This window comes from Mollisia scopiformis (assembly GCF_001500285.1).
Source record: "Mollisia scopiformis unplaced genomic scaffold LY89scaffold_23, whole genome shotgun sequence".
NCBI classification, from domain to species: domain Eukaryota; kingdom Fungi; phylum Ascomycota; class Leotiomycetes; order Helotiales; family Mollisiaceae; genus Mollisia; species Mollisia scopiformis.
The window spans coordinates 96,558-113,885 of NW_017263603.1; the positions used below are offsets into that span (position 1 = coordinate 96,558).

General features: G+C 47.5%; 7 protein-coding genes across 7 annotated transcripts; 3 read left to right on the plus strand and 4 right to left on the minus strand.

The window, feature by feature from the left end:
* Window positions 1–1,102: 1,102 nt before the first annotated feature.
* LY89DRAFT_738877 (uncharacterized protein) lies at window positions 1,103–2,691 on the minus strand (the record flags this gene model as incomplete). Its single annotated transcript, XM_018220412.1, has 4 exons — window positions 1,103–1,261; window positions 1,325–1,671; window positions 1,760–2,356; window positions 2,475–2,691. 4 exons carry the CDS (start codon window positions 2,689–2,691, stop codon window positions 1,103–1,105), a joined length of 1,320 nt encoding a protein of 439 aa, XP_018065795.1.
* Window positions 2,692–4,706: 2,015 nt separating this feature from the next.
* Window positions 4,707–5,195, minus strand: LY89DRAFT_225664 (uncharacterized protein). The gene is made up of 2 exons (XM_018205986.1): window positions 4,769–5,195; window positions 4,707–4,718 (listed from the first exon to the last, which is right to left on the minus strand). Exon 1 carries the CDS (start codon window positions 5,048–5,050, stop codon window positions 4,808–4,810), a length of 243 nt encoding a protein of 80 aa, XP_018065796.1. The 5' UTR covers window positions 5,051–5,195; the 3' UTR covers window positions 4,707–4,718; window positions 4,769–4,807.
* LY89DRAFT_225683 (S-adenosyl-L-methionine-dependent methyltransferase) lies at window positions 5,158–6,630 on the minus strand. The gene is made up of 2 exons (XM_018205987.1): window positions 6,233–6,630; window positions 5,158–6,187 (listed from the first exon to the last, which is right to left on the minus strand). The coding sequence occupies exons 1-2, from the start codon at window positions 6,517–6,519 to the stop codon at window positions 5,266–5,268; spliced, it is 1,209 nt and encodes a 402-aa protein (XP_018065797.1). The 5' UTR covers window positions 6,520–6,630; the 3' UTR covers window positions 5,158–5,265.
* A 342-nt stretch (window positions 6,631–6,972) lies between these two features.
* Window positions 6,973–7,933, plus strand: LY89DRAFT_594369 (Sucraseferredoxin-like protein; the record flags this gene model as incomplete). Its single annotated transcript, XM_018209798.1, has 2 exons — window positions 6,973–7,158; window positions 7,214–7,933. The coding sequence occupies 2 exons, from the start codon at window positions 6,973–6,975 to the stop codon at window positions 7,931–7,933; spliced, it is 906 nt and encodes a 301-aa protein (XP_018065798.1).
* An 846-nt stretch (window positions 7,934–8,779) lies between these two features.
* On the plus strand, window positions 8,780–10,041 carry LY89DRAFT_225764 (uncharacterized protein). Its single transcript, XM_018205988.1, has 4 exons — window positions 8,780–9,353; window positions 9,422–9,618; window positions 9,674–9,931; window positions 9,980–10,041. The coding sequence occupies exons 1-3, from the start codon at window positions 9,012–9,014 to the stop codon at window positions 9,693–9,695; spliced, it is 561 nt and encodes a 186-aa protein (XP_018065799.1). The 5' UTR covers window positions 8,780–9,011; the 3' UTR covers window positions 9,696–9,931; window positions 9,980–10,041.
* A 4,108-nt stretch (window positions 10,042–14,149) lies between these two features.
* Window positions 14,150–14,969, plus strand: LY89DRAFT_688704 (uncharacterized protein). The gene is made up of 3 exons (XM_018215757.1): window positions 14,150–14,529; window positions 14,642–14,825; window positions 14,888–14,969. Exons 1-3 carry the CDS (start codon window positions 14,515–14,517, stop codon window positions 14,902–14,904), a joined length of 216 nt encoding a protein of 71 aa, XP_018065800.1. The 5' UTR covers window positions 14,150–14,514; the 3' UTR covers window positions 14,905–14,969.
* A 693-nt stretch (window positions 14,970–15,662) lies between these two features.
* LY89DRAFT_786380 (Emopamil-binding protein) lies at window positions 15,663–16,916 on the minus strand. The gene is made up of 3 exons (XM_018222979.1): window positions 16,822–16,916; window positions 16,239–16,766; window positions 15,663–16,173 (listed from the first exon to the last, which is right to left on the minus strand). The coding sequence occupies exons 2-3, from the start codon at window positions 16,744–16,746 to the stop codon at window positions 15,929–15,931; spliced, it is 753 nt and encodes a 250-aa protein (XP_018065801.1). The 5' UTR covers window positions 16,747–16,766; window positions 16,822–16,916; the 3' UTR covers window positions 15,663–15,928.
* Between the last annotated feature and the right edge of the window lie 412 nt (window positions 16,917–17,328).

A 17,328-nucleotide genomic window follows, 5' to 3' on the forward strand; every position in this document is an offset into this window, starting at 1 on the left:
TGTGGAGCAGCATGTCGACCCTTGGACCTGCATTAATTGCCCTGGATTTATTGCGGGGAAGGCGGGGAGAGACCTTGAACCGCAACCTTATTGTGTGGTCTGGGATGGCATTTCGTTGAGAGATGCACCGATGGACGTCGAGTGACCATGTTGATACTGATGGGAGGGAAAATTGTTCTAGCCACAAACTGGGATGCATGTCCGTATTGCGAATTGAGGGATCCAGTCTTCTTCCGACAGGTCTTCTTGGGACTCGGTTGGAGGAAGTATGTAGGGCTAGCAAAGAGTATTCTATTTTTATACCATGGCCCCAAGGAACATTCAAGCTCAGATGAATGTTCGTCAAGACTGAGCTGTCCTCTTCGCTAAAACAAGAGACAAGTCTGATTGGCAACCGGGAGTACTGCTTGGCCATCATCAGATAGTCATCATCAAATGGCATTTAACCAGTCTTTAAAGCTTTATCTCAGTGAATGGGTGAGACTGTGTAGGGGATGAATGATCTGCAAGGAGTTTGTCGAAGAGGATAAGCATTGGTGCTGCACCGTGAGGAGATTATCATGAAGCTCAGCTCTAACTCTGAGGGAACTAGACGTGTTTCAATGAACACGAGGTTTAAGCTCGGAGGCAATTGTGGAACCCTCCGGATTGTGAGGGGGTTGGCTTAGCATTTCGCGAAGTCGGAGGGGCGCCTGAAAACAATCGCTCAAAAGATTCACCCCTGAGCGTGTTGGGATTGTTGGCTGACTCATTTGGCTGTGGCAGAATTCGCAATGTATAGGAGCTCCGATTGAGCTCGCGCTTGATTGTCGAACTGAAGTGAAAACTAAGCAGTATGCTCCAGTGAAGCGAGAGAACTTGACATTAGGACCGAAAGAACAGGCAACAGATCAAGCGTATGAGATCAAATTGAAGGTGATGGAATGGTTTGATTGTTTTGTAGACAGAAACTCCTCCAATACAATGTTCATGCATCATGACAGCAGTCGTTACGAACTCTCAGCAAGTGAGCAATATTGCAACAGACAAGAACAAGTTGAGAAAACACAATTACCAATAAACACAGAATATCAGTTACACCTCCTTCATTCCATCAAGCGCCCTAAGAGTCGAGCTCTCCCTCCTCAAGTTCACGTTTAAAGTTGCGAGAAGTGGATCGTTTTCTCGAATCAAGCGAGCCATCGTGAATGTGATCTTCGTTCAATCGACCATGTCGAATCTCTCTTTGGCTTGAGCGGAAAGGCGAAGGAGAACGTCGTGGCTACAAGATCAGCAAGTCAGCGATATTCTCCGAAGGACGTTGGTTGGAAGGGAGACCACTTACTCTATCCGAGCGATGCTTTTGTTCTCTCTGGGCTAGAGGACTGCGACTTCTTCGTCGTTCGTGGGCGGAGTCTCCTTGATGCTTCTCAGATGTTCGTGATTGTCTGCAGGATGACGACTGATTCTCTGTATTTCTTCTGGCATCCTCATCGGCAAGCATACCGGGCTTGAAAAACGAGCGGTTTTCCCGATGGAAGATTCCGAGGGGCATCCTGATCTCCACCCCGGCACGGTCCATCAAGTGGTATTGTCTCAATCCTCTCATGACAGCATTGGCATCGGATTGATATTGGCGTAATGGAGGTTGACCACGCATCGAAGTAGATACGAGAACCACGTTCTCTCTACCTCCCTTACCGTCAGCCCTGGAAAGACGATCGAGGTTAATGCCAACGGATGGGAAAGGATAAAGAATATCTTTGATGTATAAACCCACCAGGTCCTAGGAGTGCAGCATACGCGTTGGATGCCTCAAACAAGACTCCGTCTTTTGGAAATTCCTTAACCGAGAGATCCGGGAAGGTTGATCGCATGGGCACCGGGGATGTCTCGGGACGGCTTACAAGAGTAAGACCAGGCGACTTTGTAGGGCCTTGATTGTCTTGCTGGTGAGAGGACATCAACGAGTAGTTCTGTTCATTGTGCAGCTCAGCTCGTTCGCGCCGAGATGGACGTACGGTGTCGCGATCTGACATATGGCTTGCGGGGCTGCTGATGCTGAGGGTCACTGAGACCTCAGACTTGTGCGAGGGTGTGCTTGCTGTTCTTTGCTCATTCACTTTCGATGAAGTTTCGGCACTGGCGCTAAGAAGCTGGTCGGCTGGTGGAGATGCAGCAGTGTCTAGCTCGGGAAGTCGCATTTGAATTCTTCTCGCGGGGTGCACTTGGTCTGGGCTTGTCTCGTTGGTTTGTTCATGATTGATTGGGGTGACGTTGACTTTTGGCTTTTTGTCACTGTCTTGCTGGTCGTCGAGGACTGCATTGCTCTCTACTTTCGGCTGCTTGAGTGGAGTTTTGATGGAGTCTGGCCGGGCTTTTGGTAGCTAATTGTCAGTCGAAGTAGGGTTGAGGAAGGACTTGATATCCTTGTCGCCCCCTGTACCAGATCAGTGTTGTGTTCCGAAGGTTTTATGGTTTGAAGGAGAACTCACAGCAGTCTTCGAAAGTCTTCGCTTCTGCCAAGGCGCGCTGAATATCGGGAGGAGCATCAGGCATGCTCTTGCTGATCACGGACATGTTTGCGTAGACCAGGCGCCACATCTCCATTGCGCTGATGGATTCACCAGCGCGATCGGCTGGATGAGTTCTCTTGGTCTGCTTTGCGCGCTCCAGAAGGCGATCCATCTGGGAACTAGGCTGGGTAGACATGATTGATCTGCTCAGCTTTGATTTGGAGAGCGGCGGGAGTCTTGCGAAAGTGAGGAAGAGGATGGTTGTGAGGATGGAGAGTTGAAGTTGGTGGAGGAGAAGAACAGATCGACAGGGTTCAAAGGGAAGAATTGAAAGTGTGAAGTGGAGAGGGATTCGGTTGCGTGGTGTTATTGTGGAAGAGAGGTTGAGGGAGGAAGGTTGAGGAAGAAAGGTTTGGGGAAGAAAGGTTGGGGAAGGGTCGAGGAAGGTTTGTTTATATCTTTTTTTTTTGCAGCCTTGCGATTCTCTTTTGGGAAGGCACGTCTTGACTTCACCTGCACAATAGAACACGTCAACTTTAAGGAGGCGACAAAATCTGATCAAGGAATTCAAGAACGAAAGGAATCATGGACCTCCATGAGCAGCTTGGATTTCTACAGAAAGATACAACATGAGGTTGAGTCACGTGATACCTCCATACACTTCGCTGCGCAGAGATACCTAGGTACATAACATAGAATGGGACTACGACTCACTGCTGTATCATGCCTCAGAGATAGCTAGATCCAAGATAGTGTCAGGACCCAAACCTTTGACAAGAACCTTCGCGGAGAAATGCACTCCGCAGCGAATCCCAGCCACTTGAATGCTCCCATCGAGATTCACTGAATACCCCAGTCTCTGCTGCCTCGCACGATCATCCAGAAAGAAGGCCGTCGGCCGCTAGTAATGAAGGTTTTTGGTGGCGCTGCAAGATCAGATCCAACAGAGCAGGCATCAGCTTCAGAGGCCCACCGCAAACATCGTGAAAGGCAAGAGCCTGTCAATGAGCAGACAAAACTCCAGCGTATACGGACTCGATAATTGGAATCCCTTATGGGTGATACCTAGCCTGAAGAATGACTGAGCCAAGGTAGCTTCTTCCGAGAATGGGGTTGAAACTCAGGCTCCTCCTTAATCTCTCCTTTCGTTCATTGCAGCCTGGTAATTGCCATGGAATTGTCCCTACTTTCCGCCGGCTGTGGTTGCCAGCTAGCCAACAATTCTCGGGTTCGTGGAAGGTACGTATGAATGTTAAGTTTCAGGGCCCGTTCATTCTCTATCTCTAATCTTTGGTGATATGAGGAAGAATGGGCTTTGAAGGAAGGATCTTGCTGATCCATGAGTGGAGCCAGTTCTATGAGAAGATCGTCAATCGGTCCGTCTGCCGAACGAATATTGGGGTCCTCGCGGCGGACTTCATCTTCGACATAGAAGATTGATGGAATGGTCTTCGTACTCAAGAGGATACCTAATCCGAAAGCCTCCTTCGAATTGTGGGACATATGCGCGAGACGCCAAATATCTGGCACATAGGAATGCATGCTCTCGCTAAGCCTTGAGGAAGCAGTTTCGAGACAAAGTTCCATGCATTCTACTTCCCGAATAACGTGGGTTTAATCTTGTCGTATTCGATGCTCGATTTGTACAGCGTATTCAGCAACCTTGCTTTCACCAGCACGATAGCCCCACAGGAGTTGGTGAGACGTCGGGAAGTTTGTGTCTTCTGACGCGAACGCCCGGCTATCATCGTACTCGTGCATGAAAAGTCCCAGTTCAGCTCCGTCGACAAAGGCCTTCCTCTGAAAGCACAAGTCATCATACATCATAGGTCGAGAGTCGATGCTTAGGTCTCAGCTTTCGTAGAAGTTTGGAAAGCAAGGTATCCGCAGGTTTATTGAATGAACAGTCATCACAGAGCCAAACCGAAAACATGGACACCGCATGCTTTTCAAGACCGACATGTCTTCATTCCCAAATCTAAAAGCAGGTCCACAGCAAGTTGCAGGCCGCCCAGCATTTGTGATAGCGTCTCCACGTCAGGCACAAAACTTGCCATAGCCTTGCATCTTTGTTGTTGTAGAAGGGTCTCGACTCCTCGGGATCCTCTTCGCATGCCAAGTCGGCACATAGGTCGTCGTATATGCGGGTGGCGCGAGTAGTAACTTCGAAAGCAAGCTTGGTAGCAGGATACTCGTTGAGTTGTTGCAAAACAAAAGGAGGGGCTGGAGTAGCTCAATCAGCTCTGTTAATAGTAGACGAGTAGGAATACAACCGTCACCCACTCCTTTTCTCTCCAAATATACAAGAAGCTCTAGTCTCTTTTCCTCGGAAAAGTTTGCGCGGTCTTCGCGTGCTTTAAAGTTTCTCTCGACACGGCGTTCTGCAACTCGACCTTCTTCCTCCAATCGGCCATGCGAGCACGGAGGGCTGCATTTTGTGCTAGACTTTCCTTCAAACGAGCTTTCAAATTTTCTTCTGGGGTTAGCTTCCGGATTTTGTTGGATCGAGAGTCTCCGGGCGGACGAGAATCATTGGGTCGTTTGCTGGGCGGCATATTGGCTTTTGTGATATTCAAGATGGATTGCAGTTAGAAAGAAACAAAAGACTGAAGAGAGACGCGTCGTAGTAAACAACCTCGGCACTAAATGTTAGCGTGTTTTGGACCGTCTCAGCGCCATTGGCTCAAGCTTCAGGGGCTTTTCGCCAAATTTAGGGGTTCGTTTATTTCACTTCACTGCTTCTCAGACTGCAGCAACTGTGTGAAGTCTTTCAGGGCCTTTCTTGCCCAACACTTTTCGTTCGGGAGAGAATCACTGTCCTAATCATCCCTGCACCTTTGATAGGTATGTGTGTATCCTCAACACGAACCCCTTTTCCATCAATTGTTTCTCGTAACCTGGTATCAGACTCTCCATCTGCACTCTTCTTCTCAACATCCGGAAACCCAGCAGCTATGGATCTGCCATCGATACGCATCACTGTATCTTCTCCAGGCTGTGGCTCTTGTTCCGGCCAATCTCTCCAGATCTCCACCCCATTTGACCCAGAAACCTGTGCAGTGGAAAGCGCCATCTGTACAACCCGACGTGCTTGTTCTTCGTCTCCAATTTCCATGACCAGCATCGAACTCTTATTCGTTTGATAAAGTTCGAGCAAGCGGTGGTAGAAGATATCCTCTGGCTTGCAAAGCAAGACGCCAGGGATAAATGTAGGCACCAAAGCTAGTCTTGGCTCATAATTACGAACCGATCTTGTAGTCTCTGTAGCAAAATGTGAGTTTGAGATATAGGGCGGATTGGATAAGATGACATCGAAGTGGCCAAACCCGATGGGAGTCGGGCTCAGAACATCATGAATGCGAAATTGAACTTGTGGATGTCCCTGCCTTGGTTGTTGAACGAAGTTTTTCGCCTTGATGTACGCTCTCAGATTATCCCTCGCGATATTGACTGCAGTTTTGGAGATATCAAGACCCAATATCGAAATGTCCTTGAACTTTTCGACAAGAAGGGAATGGAGAAGTAGTGAGATGCATCCGCTTCCGGAACAGACGTCAAGAATCTTTGGTGCACGCCGCCTATGCAACTGATCCTCGCTGTCTATCGAATCTCTAGTTGGCCCTGAAAGTACATCTAAGCTGTCTTCGAGCAGCAGCTTCGCGACATGAGCCGTATACGCCTCTGTTTCTGGTCTGCGAAGAATCAGCACTGATCACTTGAGAAAGCAATACACCCACCTTGGGATGAGGACTTTTGGCCGACATTTGATGTCCAAGTCACCAAACGGTTGGGAGCCAAGGATATATTGTAAAGGCTCAGCTCGTGAGCGTCTTATGCAGAGCTGGAGTAGCTGCTTTTGGTGCGCTTTAGGACAATCTGTCTTGGAAGTCTCGAAGACGTGTTCTTTGAGCCATCCGAGCTCATTGATTGCTGAGTCAAGGGCTCTGGTACCGCGAAGGACAAGGGGCAGGAATGAGGATATACTGTAGGCTTTGCGGATGAGATCATGAGAGAGTCGAGGCATGAGAGTGAGGGAAGGAGTGAGAGCAGCCCAATTCCATCAACAGTTGCTGATTCGCTACTACAAAGCGATTGATCAGACGACAGCTAGATCACGATCCGACCTCAGTCAATAAACGTCAATAAACCTCAAAAGGCTGATTGTATTGCCCCTGATTCCGGAGTACGGCGTTGAGATTTTCTCCTCGGGCTCGGATTTAAGTGCGGTGGCCTGAGTCTGCCGAAAGCGCAATTCACTGATCAGATTATCGTTCCCAAATATTTACATTTATGAAGCAACAATTTGGAAGCTCACCAACTCCTCATGATTTTGCGACCCATAGCAAGGTCAACATGGCGCGTTCGTCGTCTTTCTCCATTGTTTGCGTCTCGATACAGCTCTACCCACCATAATCCACCATTCCCGACAATCCAGACATGTCCGTCACCAACCTGTACGTGCTCGCAATTGCCTACTATGCCCGAGGGACTCGAGATTGATCACTCGAAATCCTTGAACGGAACGATGGCAGCATATGCAGAACAAGTCTTGATATGCACTGGGAAGGATGATTGGATGTCGAGGATAGAAGAAGAGAACTCGGGAGACAATCTGGCTGCGGACATAAAGGAATTGCTCGGACGAGGTGGGATGTATTCGGATGTATGACTTCTTTATCTTCCCTTAGCAAGTTAATGCTAACATATTCTTCAAATAGCCATACCACAATGTATCCGTCACCAACGCTTCCTTCCCTTCATCTGTCCCAGCACGATCCGAAATCCAGACTACATCTGCGTACCTCCTGCCAAGCTTTAAATATATCCCGTTTCTTCCACGGGTTTCCTTCGACTCAGTCCAAGCACTCGTGAAGGGTTATCTGCTGCCGAAGAAGCTACATCCTGCCCATGCCAGCCTCTCGCCAATACACAGAGACAGGCTGACCCGAAGTGAGAATCAAGGGAAATTTTTGCCAGCTGTTCAGGATGTGAAAGACATTCTCGTGCTTATCTGCGGGCACGGTGGAAGAGATATGCGCTGTGGTGTTCTTGGACCAGTGTTAAGGAACGAGTTCGAGCAGCAGATGCCCAAGGATAATATACGAGTGATGAATGGGCCTGTGAATATTGGAGATGGACAAAACAGAGATGTGATTGAAAGCTCAGCAACATCAGACACCTCTCAATCAGCCAGAGTAGGATTGATCAGCCATATTGGAGGACACAAATTCGCTGGAAATGTGATTTTGTACATTCCCCCAGGTACCAAAACAGCCGATGGGAAGGAAAATGCCTTGGCAGGCTGTGGGATTTGGTATGGAAGGGTAGAACCAAAACATGTCGAAGGGATCATCAAGGAAACAATACTTGGTGGCAGAGTCATTGAAGATCTCTTTCGAGGTGGTATCAGGCAAGGAGGAGAAATCTTGAGGCTTTGAACTTTCAGCATCTAAATGGCGTTTGGCTTTCGGGGCTCTGCATAAACTTGTACTGTACGATACATTGGGGGAAACCTGTACAAAACTCGACTCGAGAAAGATACAACTCAACACCGTTCCATACATCTGCAAGATTCTGCACACAGCTCACCAACATCACTTTCCAGCCTATCTCGGACTATTGCGTGCTACTCATACAAAAAGTAAAGATTGGACAACACACTGCCGAGGTACAGTGGGATTGAATTCCGGTGTCCTCTCTGTCTTTAATTTTATGTGAGCCACACTCCAGTAATCACTAAGCTCAATATACCTGTCATCTGTTTAGCCTCAGGTTTTAAGTCGCTGCTTTTGGCATATCCTGACCTTTGTCAACTTCGACAACACTTCGCGTAGGGAAAAATGAACGAAATAAACAGAAAAATATCTTTTCATTAATATTAAAGAGTTTCAGTTGTGGCTACGAAGGACGTTATGCCGTTTGACTAGCTCATTCGTCCTCCCTGACTTGGATTTCTGGAGAAAGCCTGCTGTGCAATGCACTGCATGCTTTGTTACTTATCATTTGCTCTCCTTGACATTGCTTGGATGTAGACTGGAGACGTATGCCACAACCGACTGACAATGATCCAGGGTGTAGAACAATGGCAAATAGGTTGATCAGGACCGAAACAAAATACATATCATGTTTATGACTTATTTAAGTGCTTTTGAGTCTTTCATACGGTACATATCTTAGATTTAACGCATGACTTCTGGAGTATGGTGCTATTCGAGAACGAGGCAGATCACGGTCACATGCAACCGGCCGGTGGTGGCTGAGAGCTGAAAAAGTATGCCCTGCAACTCAGCCCCGAGGGGCAGCCTTATCCCATCCCCTAATTCATTCGCCTTTAAGGCTGTTGATTCTTGACTCTTGGCAGGTGTAAATCTCATTTATCTAGCTCTTTGTGTTGTGCTGCATTGATCTACTGTGGAGCTTTTCTCCTACATCAACGCCGCTGCCAACCTGCATCGTCAATTAGTTGACTCCCGGACTACTCGCACGGTTTTTCACGACAGATTGCATTCGCTGACGATGTCTCTTGTCGCTCTCGGTCGCACACCTCGGACAGGTAATGCCGACGGATCAGTGACGAAGTCGCTCGAAGTTGCGCTCTCAGACTTTGGCAGCGTCCTCACTGACGATGAGAGGAAGCAGCTGCAGCAGATTAAAGAAGTGCCCGATGCATCCGCGGCACTCGTCTTCACTGCCAAGCTCGGTGCATCGAATATGACCAGGCGAGGAAGAAGCATCGGCGCGCGGGCGTTCTCAATGCTGCAGTCAGTTCAGCAATTCTCGGCATTCGTTGAAACCTTCGTTTCAAGCCATCCGGACGTTGCTGCACTTGTATGGGGGAGTGTCAAGCTTACAGTACTCGTAAGGCATTTGTCAAGATTTTCATGGAAGCACAACGTTGTTTGAGCTGAACCTAACGATACTTTTAGATAGCAGCCAACATTACCTCGTACTACGAGTCTCTCGCGGATTTGTTTATGGGTCTCAATAAACTTTTCCCCCAACTCGAGGAATACCAGCTTCTCTTTCCTCGCTCTTCTACACTTCAGGAATCAATATGTACATTCCATGCCTCTATTGTTCAAATGTGTAAGGAGAGTATCCGGCTAACACGGCAACCATGCAAGTGACCATAAGTCCATAACCCCTATTAGCGAGCTTTGCTAACCTGGAGACTGAAGGGATAAAGAAAGTCACAACTGAGTTGCGAGACAAACTTCGTCCTCAGCTTGAGAACATCCAGATTTGTGGCAAAGATGTTAAGAAGGCTATTGCTCTAGCTAAAGCAACGTCTGATCGACAAGAACAAGAACTCCAGGAACAAGAACGAAAACTTGCGGACAAACACAGGAAGCATTTGTCAATTTTCACGTCACAAGCTCAAAGAGAGCTTGAAGATGCCAGAGAATGGCAAAGACGAAGAGACCGGGATCTCTTGAGTAAGTTCGAATGGCTCTTTTTGGCGATTTTAATCTAAATTGGAATAGGGGAGAAGAGAATGAAATTGCTTGACGCTTTGTCAACGTACGAACACCAAAAGAACTTCTATCAGGCTCGTAAAAAGCGATATCTTAATACGGCAATGTGGTTGTTCTCTACCTCAGAATTCACCAAGTGGAAGGATGATGAAAAGCCCTCGGTATTCTTCTTGACCGGGAAGAGTAAGTTCTGTGGCTTGCTCTTACGGTAAGACTATACTAACTGCTCGTAGTCGGTTCGGGAAAGACGGTGCTTACGCTAGTACTCCTTCTATTTTCTACGTGTAATCTGCTAACGAGTACCTTTATTGTGAAAGAAAAAGGACTGATAAGCTTACCGCTTTCGTTCTCTCTCGCTATGACGACTCTGCATCACTTAGTGCTATCTCCGTACTAAGATCTATTATCCGCCAGTGCCTTAAGTCTGACGATGTAACCGAGGAAATCGAGAGACAGCTAAGCGAACTTAAGACTGATGACAAAGTTATGGAAACAACCAAGACCTTACTTCGTTACTGTACCAGCAGATTTGCTACCTTGTACATTGTCATTGATTCTTTGGACGAATTCGAAAATGAAGAGCGCAATATCCTTCTACGAGTTTTATCATCTGTTATATCACGTCCGGATTCTAGAGCCAAGCTTTTTCTTGTCGGCCGAGGCAGTACGTTAGTAACTATTCGAAATTGGTTCCCAGGTTCTCACGAGATGACTACCGACGGTGTTGAAGTAGGAGTCGATATTGAGATATACATCCGAGAGAATATAGCCTTGAGACAGGAGGAACGAACACCCATCCACGAACGACTCATGTTAGATGACCCTGCTATGGCTCAGGAAATTATCAAAGCATTGATTAATGGTGCAAACGGCATGTGAGTGGTCGCTCTTAACAATCAAATTGCTTTGCTAACGTGGCAGGTTCCTTTGGGTTGACTTTCAAATTGCCGACATATGCGGATGTACTTGCGACAATGAAATCCGCAAAGCGCTCTTAACTCTTCCTAAAAGCATAGGAGAAACGTTTGATCGCGCTAAGAGACGGATCTCAAAGCGTCCCTCTGCGAAAACCGCGATTAATATTTTTCGATGGGTTGCAGCAACTAAACGAGCACCCACTCTTGACGAGCTAAGGGAGGCTCTCTCATACGAGCCCGGCACGCCTTATTCCATTGCAGAAAAGAGAATAACGGGTTTAGATCGCATGACTTTCTGGTGCGAGAACCTAGTCCAGCTTGACGAGGAGTTCCAAACTATTCAATTCACACATCGTAGTGTCCTTCAGCATCTCCTCGAACCATCATCTGATTCGAGTCTCCTCGGCTTTCATATCAATTTGGAAGAAGCTGATCACTTCATTGGAGAGATATGTGTAACCTATCTCAACTCAAATGAATTCAAGACGGCATTAGCCCGGAGACCTGCAGCATTGCCAACACGACTTCCGGACTATGTTATCGAGAAAAGTTTAGAAGGAAAGGATGTCATCACGCGTATGATGCGTGCGAAGCAGAAACTAAATGCTCAAGTTGATCGTTATACTAAGAGTGATAAGAAAGAGACGATGATAATCGATGATTGTCCTCAAGACTTAATGACTACCCTACAGCTAGGACACCCGTTTCTCGAGTACGCTCAAAGCTACTGGCTATCTCACACCCGTACCTTTGAAGAAGGCAAATCTAGAAGCTGGACTCTTTGGAAGAAAATGATACGCAGCCCGCAAGGTCTGGTGACAACCCCATGGGCACCGGAGGAGTTCTTCAAGCCAAGCCATGTCATTTATGAATGGCTAAGCAAGCACGATCATTTGGCTGTCTTTCTACAATTTGTTCGTTCTGCTAGACTTGATTCTGCTGGAAGAATGGAATTGATCCGTACTTATGCAAGACTTGGTCGCCTGAACTATATAAACATCTTGATTGGCTTAGTTCAAGACAAGGAAGAGCTCTTGGATGGGCTTGAATCTGCTGCCGAGGGCGGCCACCTCAATGTTGTTCAGATGCTCCTCGATGCCAAGGCTGATGTTAATGCTAGTATGGCGTTGAACGCAGCTGCTGAGGGCGGCCACCTCGGCATCGTTCAGATGCTTCTCGATGCCGGGGCCCATGTTAATATTAAGGGATATGGGGACTATACGGCGCTGCAAGCAGCTGCCGTGGGTGGCCACCTCGATATCGTTCAGATGCTTCTCGATGCCGGGGCTCATGTTAATATTAAGGGATATGGGGATTATACGGCGTTGCAAGCAGCTGCCGAGGGTGGCCACCTCGACATCGTTCAGATGCTTCTCGATGCCGGGGCTGATGTTAATGCTACTGATTCTTCTGAAGGTACGGCCTTGCAAGGAGCTACCAAGGGTGGCCACTCGCAGATTGTAAAATTGTTGAAATCGTATGGTGCTACTAAGTAGTTCAATACCTCATGTTTGCTAGGAGAGAATAGGCTTTTCTCTTCCAGAGAGCGAAGAAGAAACAACTAGATTGCATTGGACGGAATTTTATGGAATGGCTGGTTTACTTGGACTCGGCAAAGCAGCGTACTTGGGCGAGGTTCTTTTGTACTAAGACTATGTGTTCTGGCAAGTTCGTGCTTCAAAGCAAAGGCATTACGAATTTTATCCAGTCTTCTGTTTCAGGTAGATAAAGTTCTCAAAGCAATATTTTCGCATTTTTCTATGCCTGATCACAATACTATACTGTTTCGCAATCGATTTCGTTTTTAAAGCTGAAATTTTCTGCAACCATATTCCTATCATTCTATAATACTTGCAATTAAAATCAATAAGATTTTTCTTACACTTTGTCTTTAAGCTTCTATTCTTGGTTCGGACTTCAAAAGGGCAGCTGGTGCTTTCCTGCTTTTATCGTAGGCCAGGAGAGCGGATAAGTAGAGGGGTTGTCGAGAAAATAATCAATCGCTATATTATTGGAATCAAAGGAGGTGGTTCAAATAATTGATTCCATTACCAATTTGCTAAATAGAGACTTTCTGACTATATACAACTGCAGTAAAGCTTTACGGTTCATATTCCACTTTCGACATGCGTAAATCAAATAGCGCATCTGGGACTGGATAATAAGCTGTCATTCCCAAAACGTTTAAAGGAAGGAAGAAGTTCGTCATATCTACACCAGATAGTCTCGAGGGGTTTGAAAATGTCCACTTGGAATAAATTGACGAGAGGCAGTAATTGCTTGGGACATCAGTAGAGTATATTATCCTCGTGAACCTCGATGTATGTGCTAGGCGTAATACTCCACTGCTATATCACCGAGTTCGTGCCAATGATTCTGTGCCTTCGTAAGATTTGGTGCCAATTGGACCAGAAGCACTGTCATCGGCAACAATGGACCCGACCGATATAGATCAGCACAGATAAAATCACACGAAGTAAAATCGGCGACTTTTATATAACCTGAGGCTACGAAGATGGCAGGATTATACCAACCATATCTAATCCAGTGCTGACTAAGTGTGGCTTCTTTAAAACTCGAGAGCAGTGTGCAGCGAAGACACCGGGATATACCGTGCCGTCTGTCCTGTAAGGGTCCGAACAGGCTAAACAAGCTATCAAATCTAGATGGGCCTATATGTGAGAACTGCAGCTCGTGACCTGTCCCAGATGTATGTGGACCTGGGTCGATGGGGAAGTATGATGTAGGTGTTGAGATCGGGATCAGAAGAATGCAGATTCAAGAAAGCGGACTCTGCAAACCCTGCACATGCACGATGCGATGGATATCATTGCGCAATACTCTGAGCATCACATGGGAGTATCCGAGGGCCAAGTTCGGACCTTTTTGCCCCTGAAGCCAGATATGCTTGCTCGATGTGACCAGTGCCATTCGTGCAACAGGAAGAGCTTCTTCTCCACAGCGCGGGTAGGGACGGCGCTCTGTTTGCAAACCCTAGGTATTACCTCGGGATCAAGATGCGCTCCAGCTCTAGATCCTGCGGACAGAGCTCCGTCGCCGAGCCATCAATGTATGTACTGTACGTCGTGACACATGAAAAGGGGGATCCTTCGTGGAAGTTGGCTCAGCCACAGGATGTCCCACGCGAATGGTTTCGAGGTTAAACTCTTTGGGTCGTAGTTTTGTTGCCTTTTTGTTGCAGCTGATGCACTTTGGGAAGAGGTGAGGGACTAGATTCCCATGACGTCGAAGGTTTGGAGGGGTAAACTTTGAAGCGAACCAATGGGGCAAGTGGGGCCAACCCCGCTGACGTCGAACCTCCTTCGCGCTGGTGGTGGCTGTTTTGTGCCACAGCTCGCCAGATTCGCGCTTACCCGTTTCGTACGGGTGAATGCCTTACTTCTTATTCTGCTCCTGCTTTATACGATACTGGCGACGTCATTGAACTAAGATGACGAGGCTGGGAAATTGGAAGCTACGGTAGCGGGAGGGGTCTTTATAAACCCCTCTTCGACCCCTCTACATTCTCTTCTTCTGTTTCCATCAACAACCACAACTTCCAAACCTCAACTCAAACAATCCAACACTCAAACCTTCAACTCAAACAACAAACCTCTTCAAATCAAAATGGAGTCCATCAAGGTAAGCTCTTCTTCCTCTTCCTCATCAGCTCCATCTCCTTGACCTTTGACCTTTGACCTTGACCTTTCCCTTCCTCTCCCTCTACAATATTGTACTAACAACTCGGCCTCAGAACGCCGCCAACTACGTTGCCGAGTCCGTCCAAGGCACCGGTGCTCAAGCTTCCAAGGAGGCCAACAAGCAAGTCGCCAAGGACTCTGATGCAACCCTCACCAGCCGTGCTTCCGCCGCCAAGGATGCCGTTGGAGACAAGTTCGACCAAACCTCCCACGAGACCAAGGCTGATGTCCACAAGGGTAAGTTTTCTCCTTCATACCCCGCTCCAAAGTTGATCATATATATGCTAATGAATCAACAGAGGCTGCTAAGCACTAGATTGTGACAACCTACACATCAACCAACACCTCGTTCGTACGATGATGGATGGATGGATGACTGGCATGGAATTTTATTTGGCGTCTGGGACCGGTGGCTAGCTGCCGATGAGCTGAGCATGGATTTGTGATTCGATCACACCAAATACCCTTAGGCATAGCAATATCAACGCTGTTGTCAAACTTGGTTCTCTCCTTGCTGTGACTTGTGACCTACGTATCTCTGTTAGATCTTGATGGTGATTAGTTCCTTGTCTCATATGAAGCAGTTTGTTGAGTAGCTAGGTATGTCTTATTAGACTGACAACCTTGCGCAGTCCCAATTCGACACTTATGGCTCCTCCTTCCCTGCAGTATCTCAATCTCTGCGAATGCTTGCTGTGAGATCTAGGTACGGCATCAACGTCAAACACCCCAACCACTTCTCCCGCCTGCAAAATTCCAAATCCAGAAACAATTTTTGTGTCAACAGCCCCATTTCCAGCTCGGACAAACGTGAAAGTACAAGGAACTTCCAAACCCAATGCTTATGACGTCCTTTTGCAATCACATCAAGCTGTTCTATACTATGCCTTGCTAATCTCAGAACGAAGATAGTGATTGATATGACGACTTTGCGTGAATGTAGATCCGACTTTGCTGTTCTGCGTGTGCAAGCTCTCAATTTGGGAGCTTAGCTTGGTGATGGGATGATTTGAACATTGCTGCCCTTGGGTTGGAGTTCACGAGTAACAATACCTAGGTACATATCCACAATTGACTGATTTGTGTCCCGCGTTCAAAAGCTGAATCTATACCCATGCAGTTTTCAAAGTCGAGGTCAAATGAATTATCTCTTGGAAACATGCACTCGTTTCACCGGAAAGACAATAACTTATGCCCATTATTTCACAACCGTCCATCCAGGACTTTTATATATCAGCGCCAATATCAATCGACCTCCATCCCCAGTCCGTCCCATTAGCCATTTTTCCATATGCACAATGATAAACACTTGTAGCCCATTTGATACACCTGCCAAGCGTCTACTTGGACTTCTGCTCCTTCTGCTTCTCCACCTCCAGCCTGTGCATCTCCAACCTCGCAGCCACAACCCCATTCCGGACCATAAAAGCATTATACATATCCCCAAACGCATACCACATCGCATACAACGGCAAGAAAACCCAAAGCATATTGAAGAACACCAAATACACCCATTTAAACATAAAATTACTCGCATCGAGATTCTGGTTTCCCGTCAACCACTCGGGGCAGAAGGTCATGAAACCTGTCATCAAAACACATTAGTCTTCCTTCTTCCTAAACCGGAACAAAGAGGAACAAAACACAAACCTCCATAAAGTTCCCCAGTAGCCAACACCACCATCCAAAACCCCGCCATCGGATCCCTCTTACTAATCTTATAACAAATCCACAACGCCAACGGGCCCGCCCCAAACACAGTCAACAACTCCAAGCTAATGACCGTCAGATCCGCCTGTCCCCACCTCCAATCCGCCTTCGCGTACACCATCCACAGTTTACTGGCCCAGTTATTCGCATACGCGCTGCCGAACACTCGATCTGGCTGATTGAGAAAGTTCGTGATGAGGGCTGGGTGCATGGAGCCGGAATCGAAGGGCGCGGAGGCGAAGAAGCAGTTGTAGAGGAAGGATCCTTCGAAGAGGGTGTGAATCAGGAAATCGAAGGCGTGCCAGATGAAGAGGACGCGCAGGGTCGAGGGGGTGGAGGGGTGGAGGACGCGGAGGGAGAGGACGAAGGCGCTGTTTAGGAGGAGGAGGACGGAGAGGAGGGAGACGATTGTTGTTGTGTCTAGTTGGTCCATGATTGTGGAAGACATTTTGGGCGGGATGGAGGGAGCTGGAGGGGATTGTTAGTGAAGGGTGAGCAGAGAGGGGATTGAAGGGTAATGTACCTCGAAGGCTCCGAGGGATTTGCGGTTGAGGCGTGTTGATTTGGAAACAATGGCTGACGGGAAGCTCGAGTCCTCCAGTGACGGTTGGAGCTGGATGTTGGTGATCGTTGGCTGCAGTGGAGACGATCGACGGGAAACTCCGCTAGCCTGAACCCCTGAACTTGGCTCTCGGGCCCTTCTTGTCTGGAATTGGCAATTCGACGAACATAATAAGTACCACAGATCCTGAGGATTGAGGAGCAGGATATCTTCACATTCTGGGACAGGATTGGCACAGGCTATCCAATCACTTTCGGGTTGCTGCGAGCTGCGGGCTTTCTTTCATGTTGCGACGAGATTGTGCTGCTTTCTTCGATTCATTCTGCGAGTTTTATTCCACTGTTTTTACCTTGTAACCTTACCATCGATCCTTGTCTATTAGCGACCTGGGAAAGGCAGAGTTGCGGAGTCCAAAACCTAGGCCGAATGCATGTGCCTATGCCGATGAGAGTTTTATATTTGTTCACA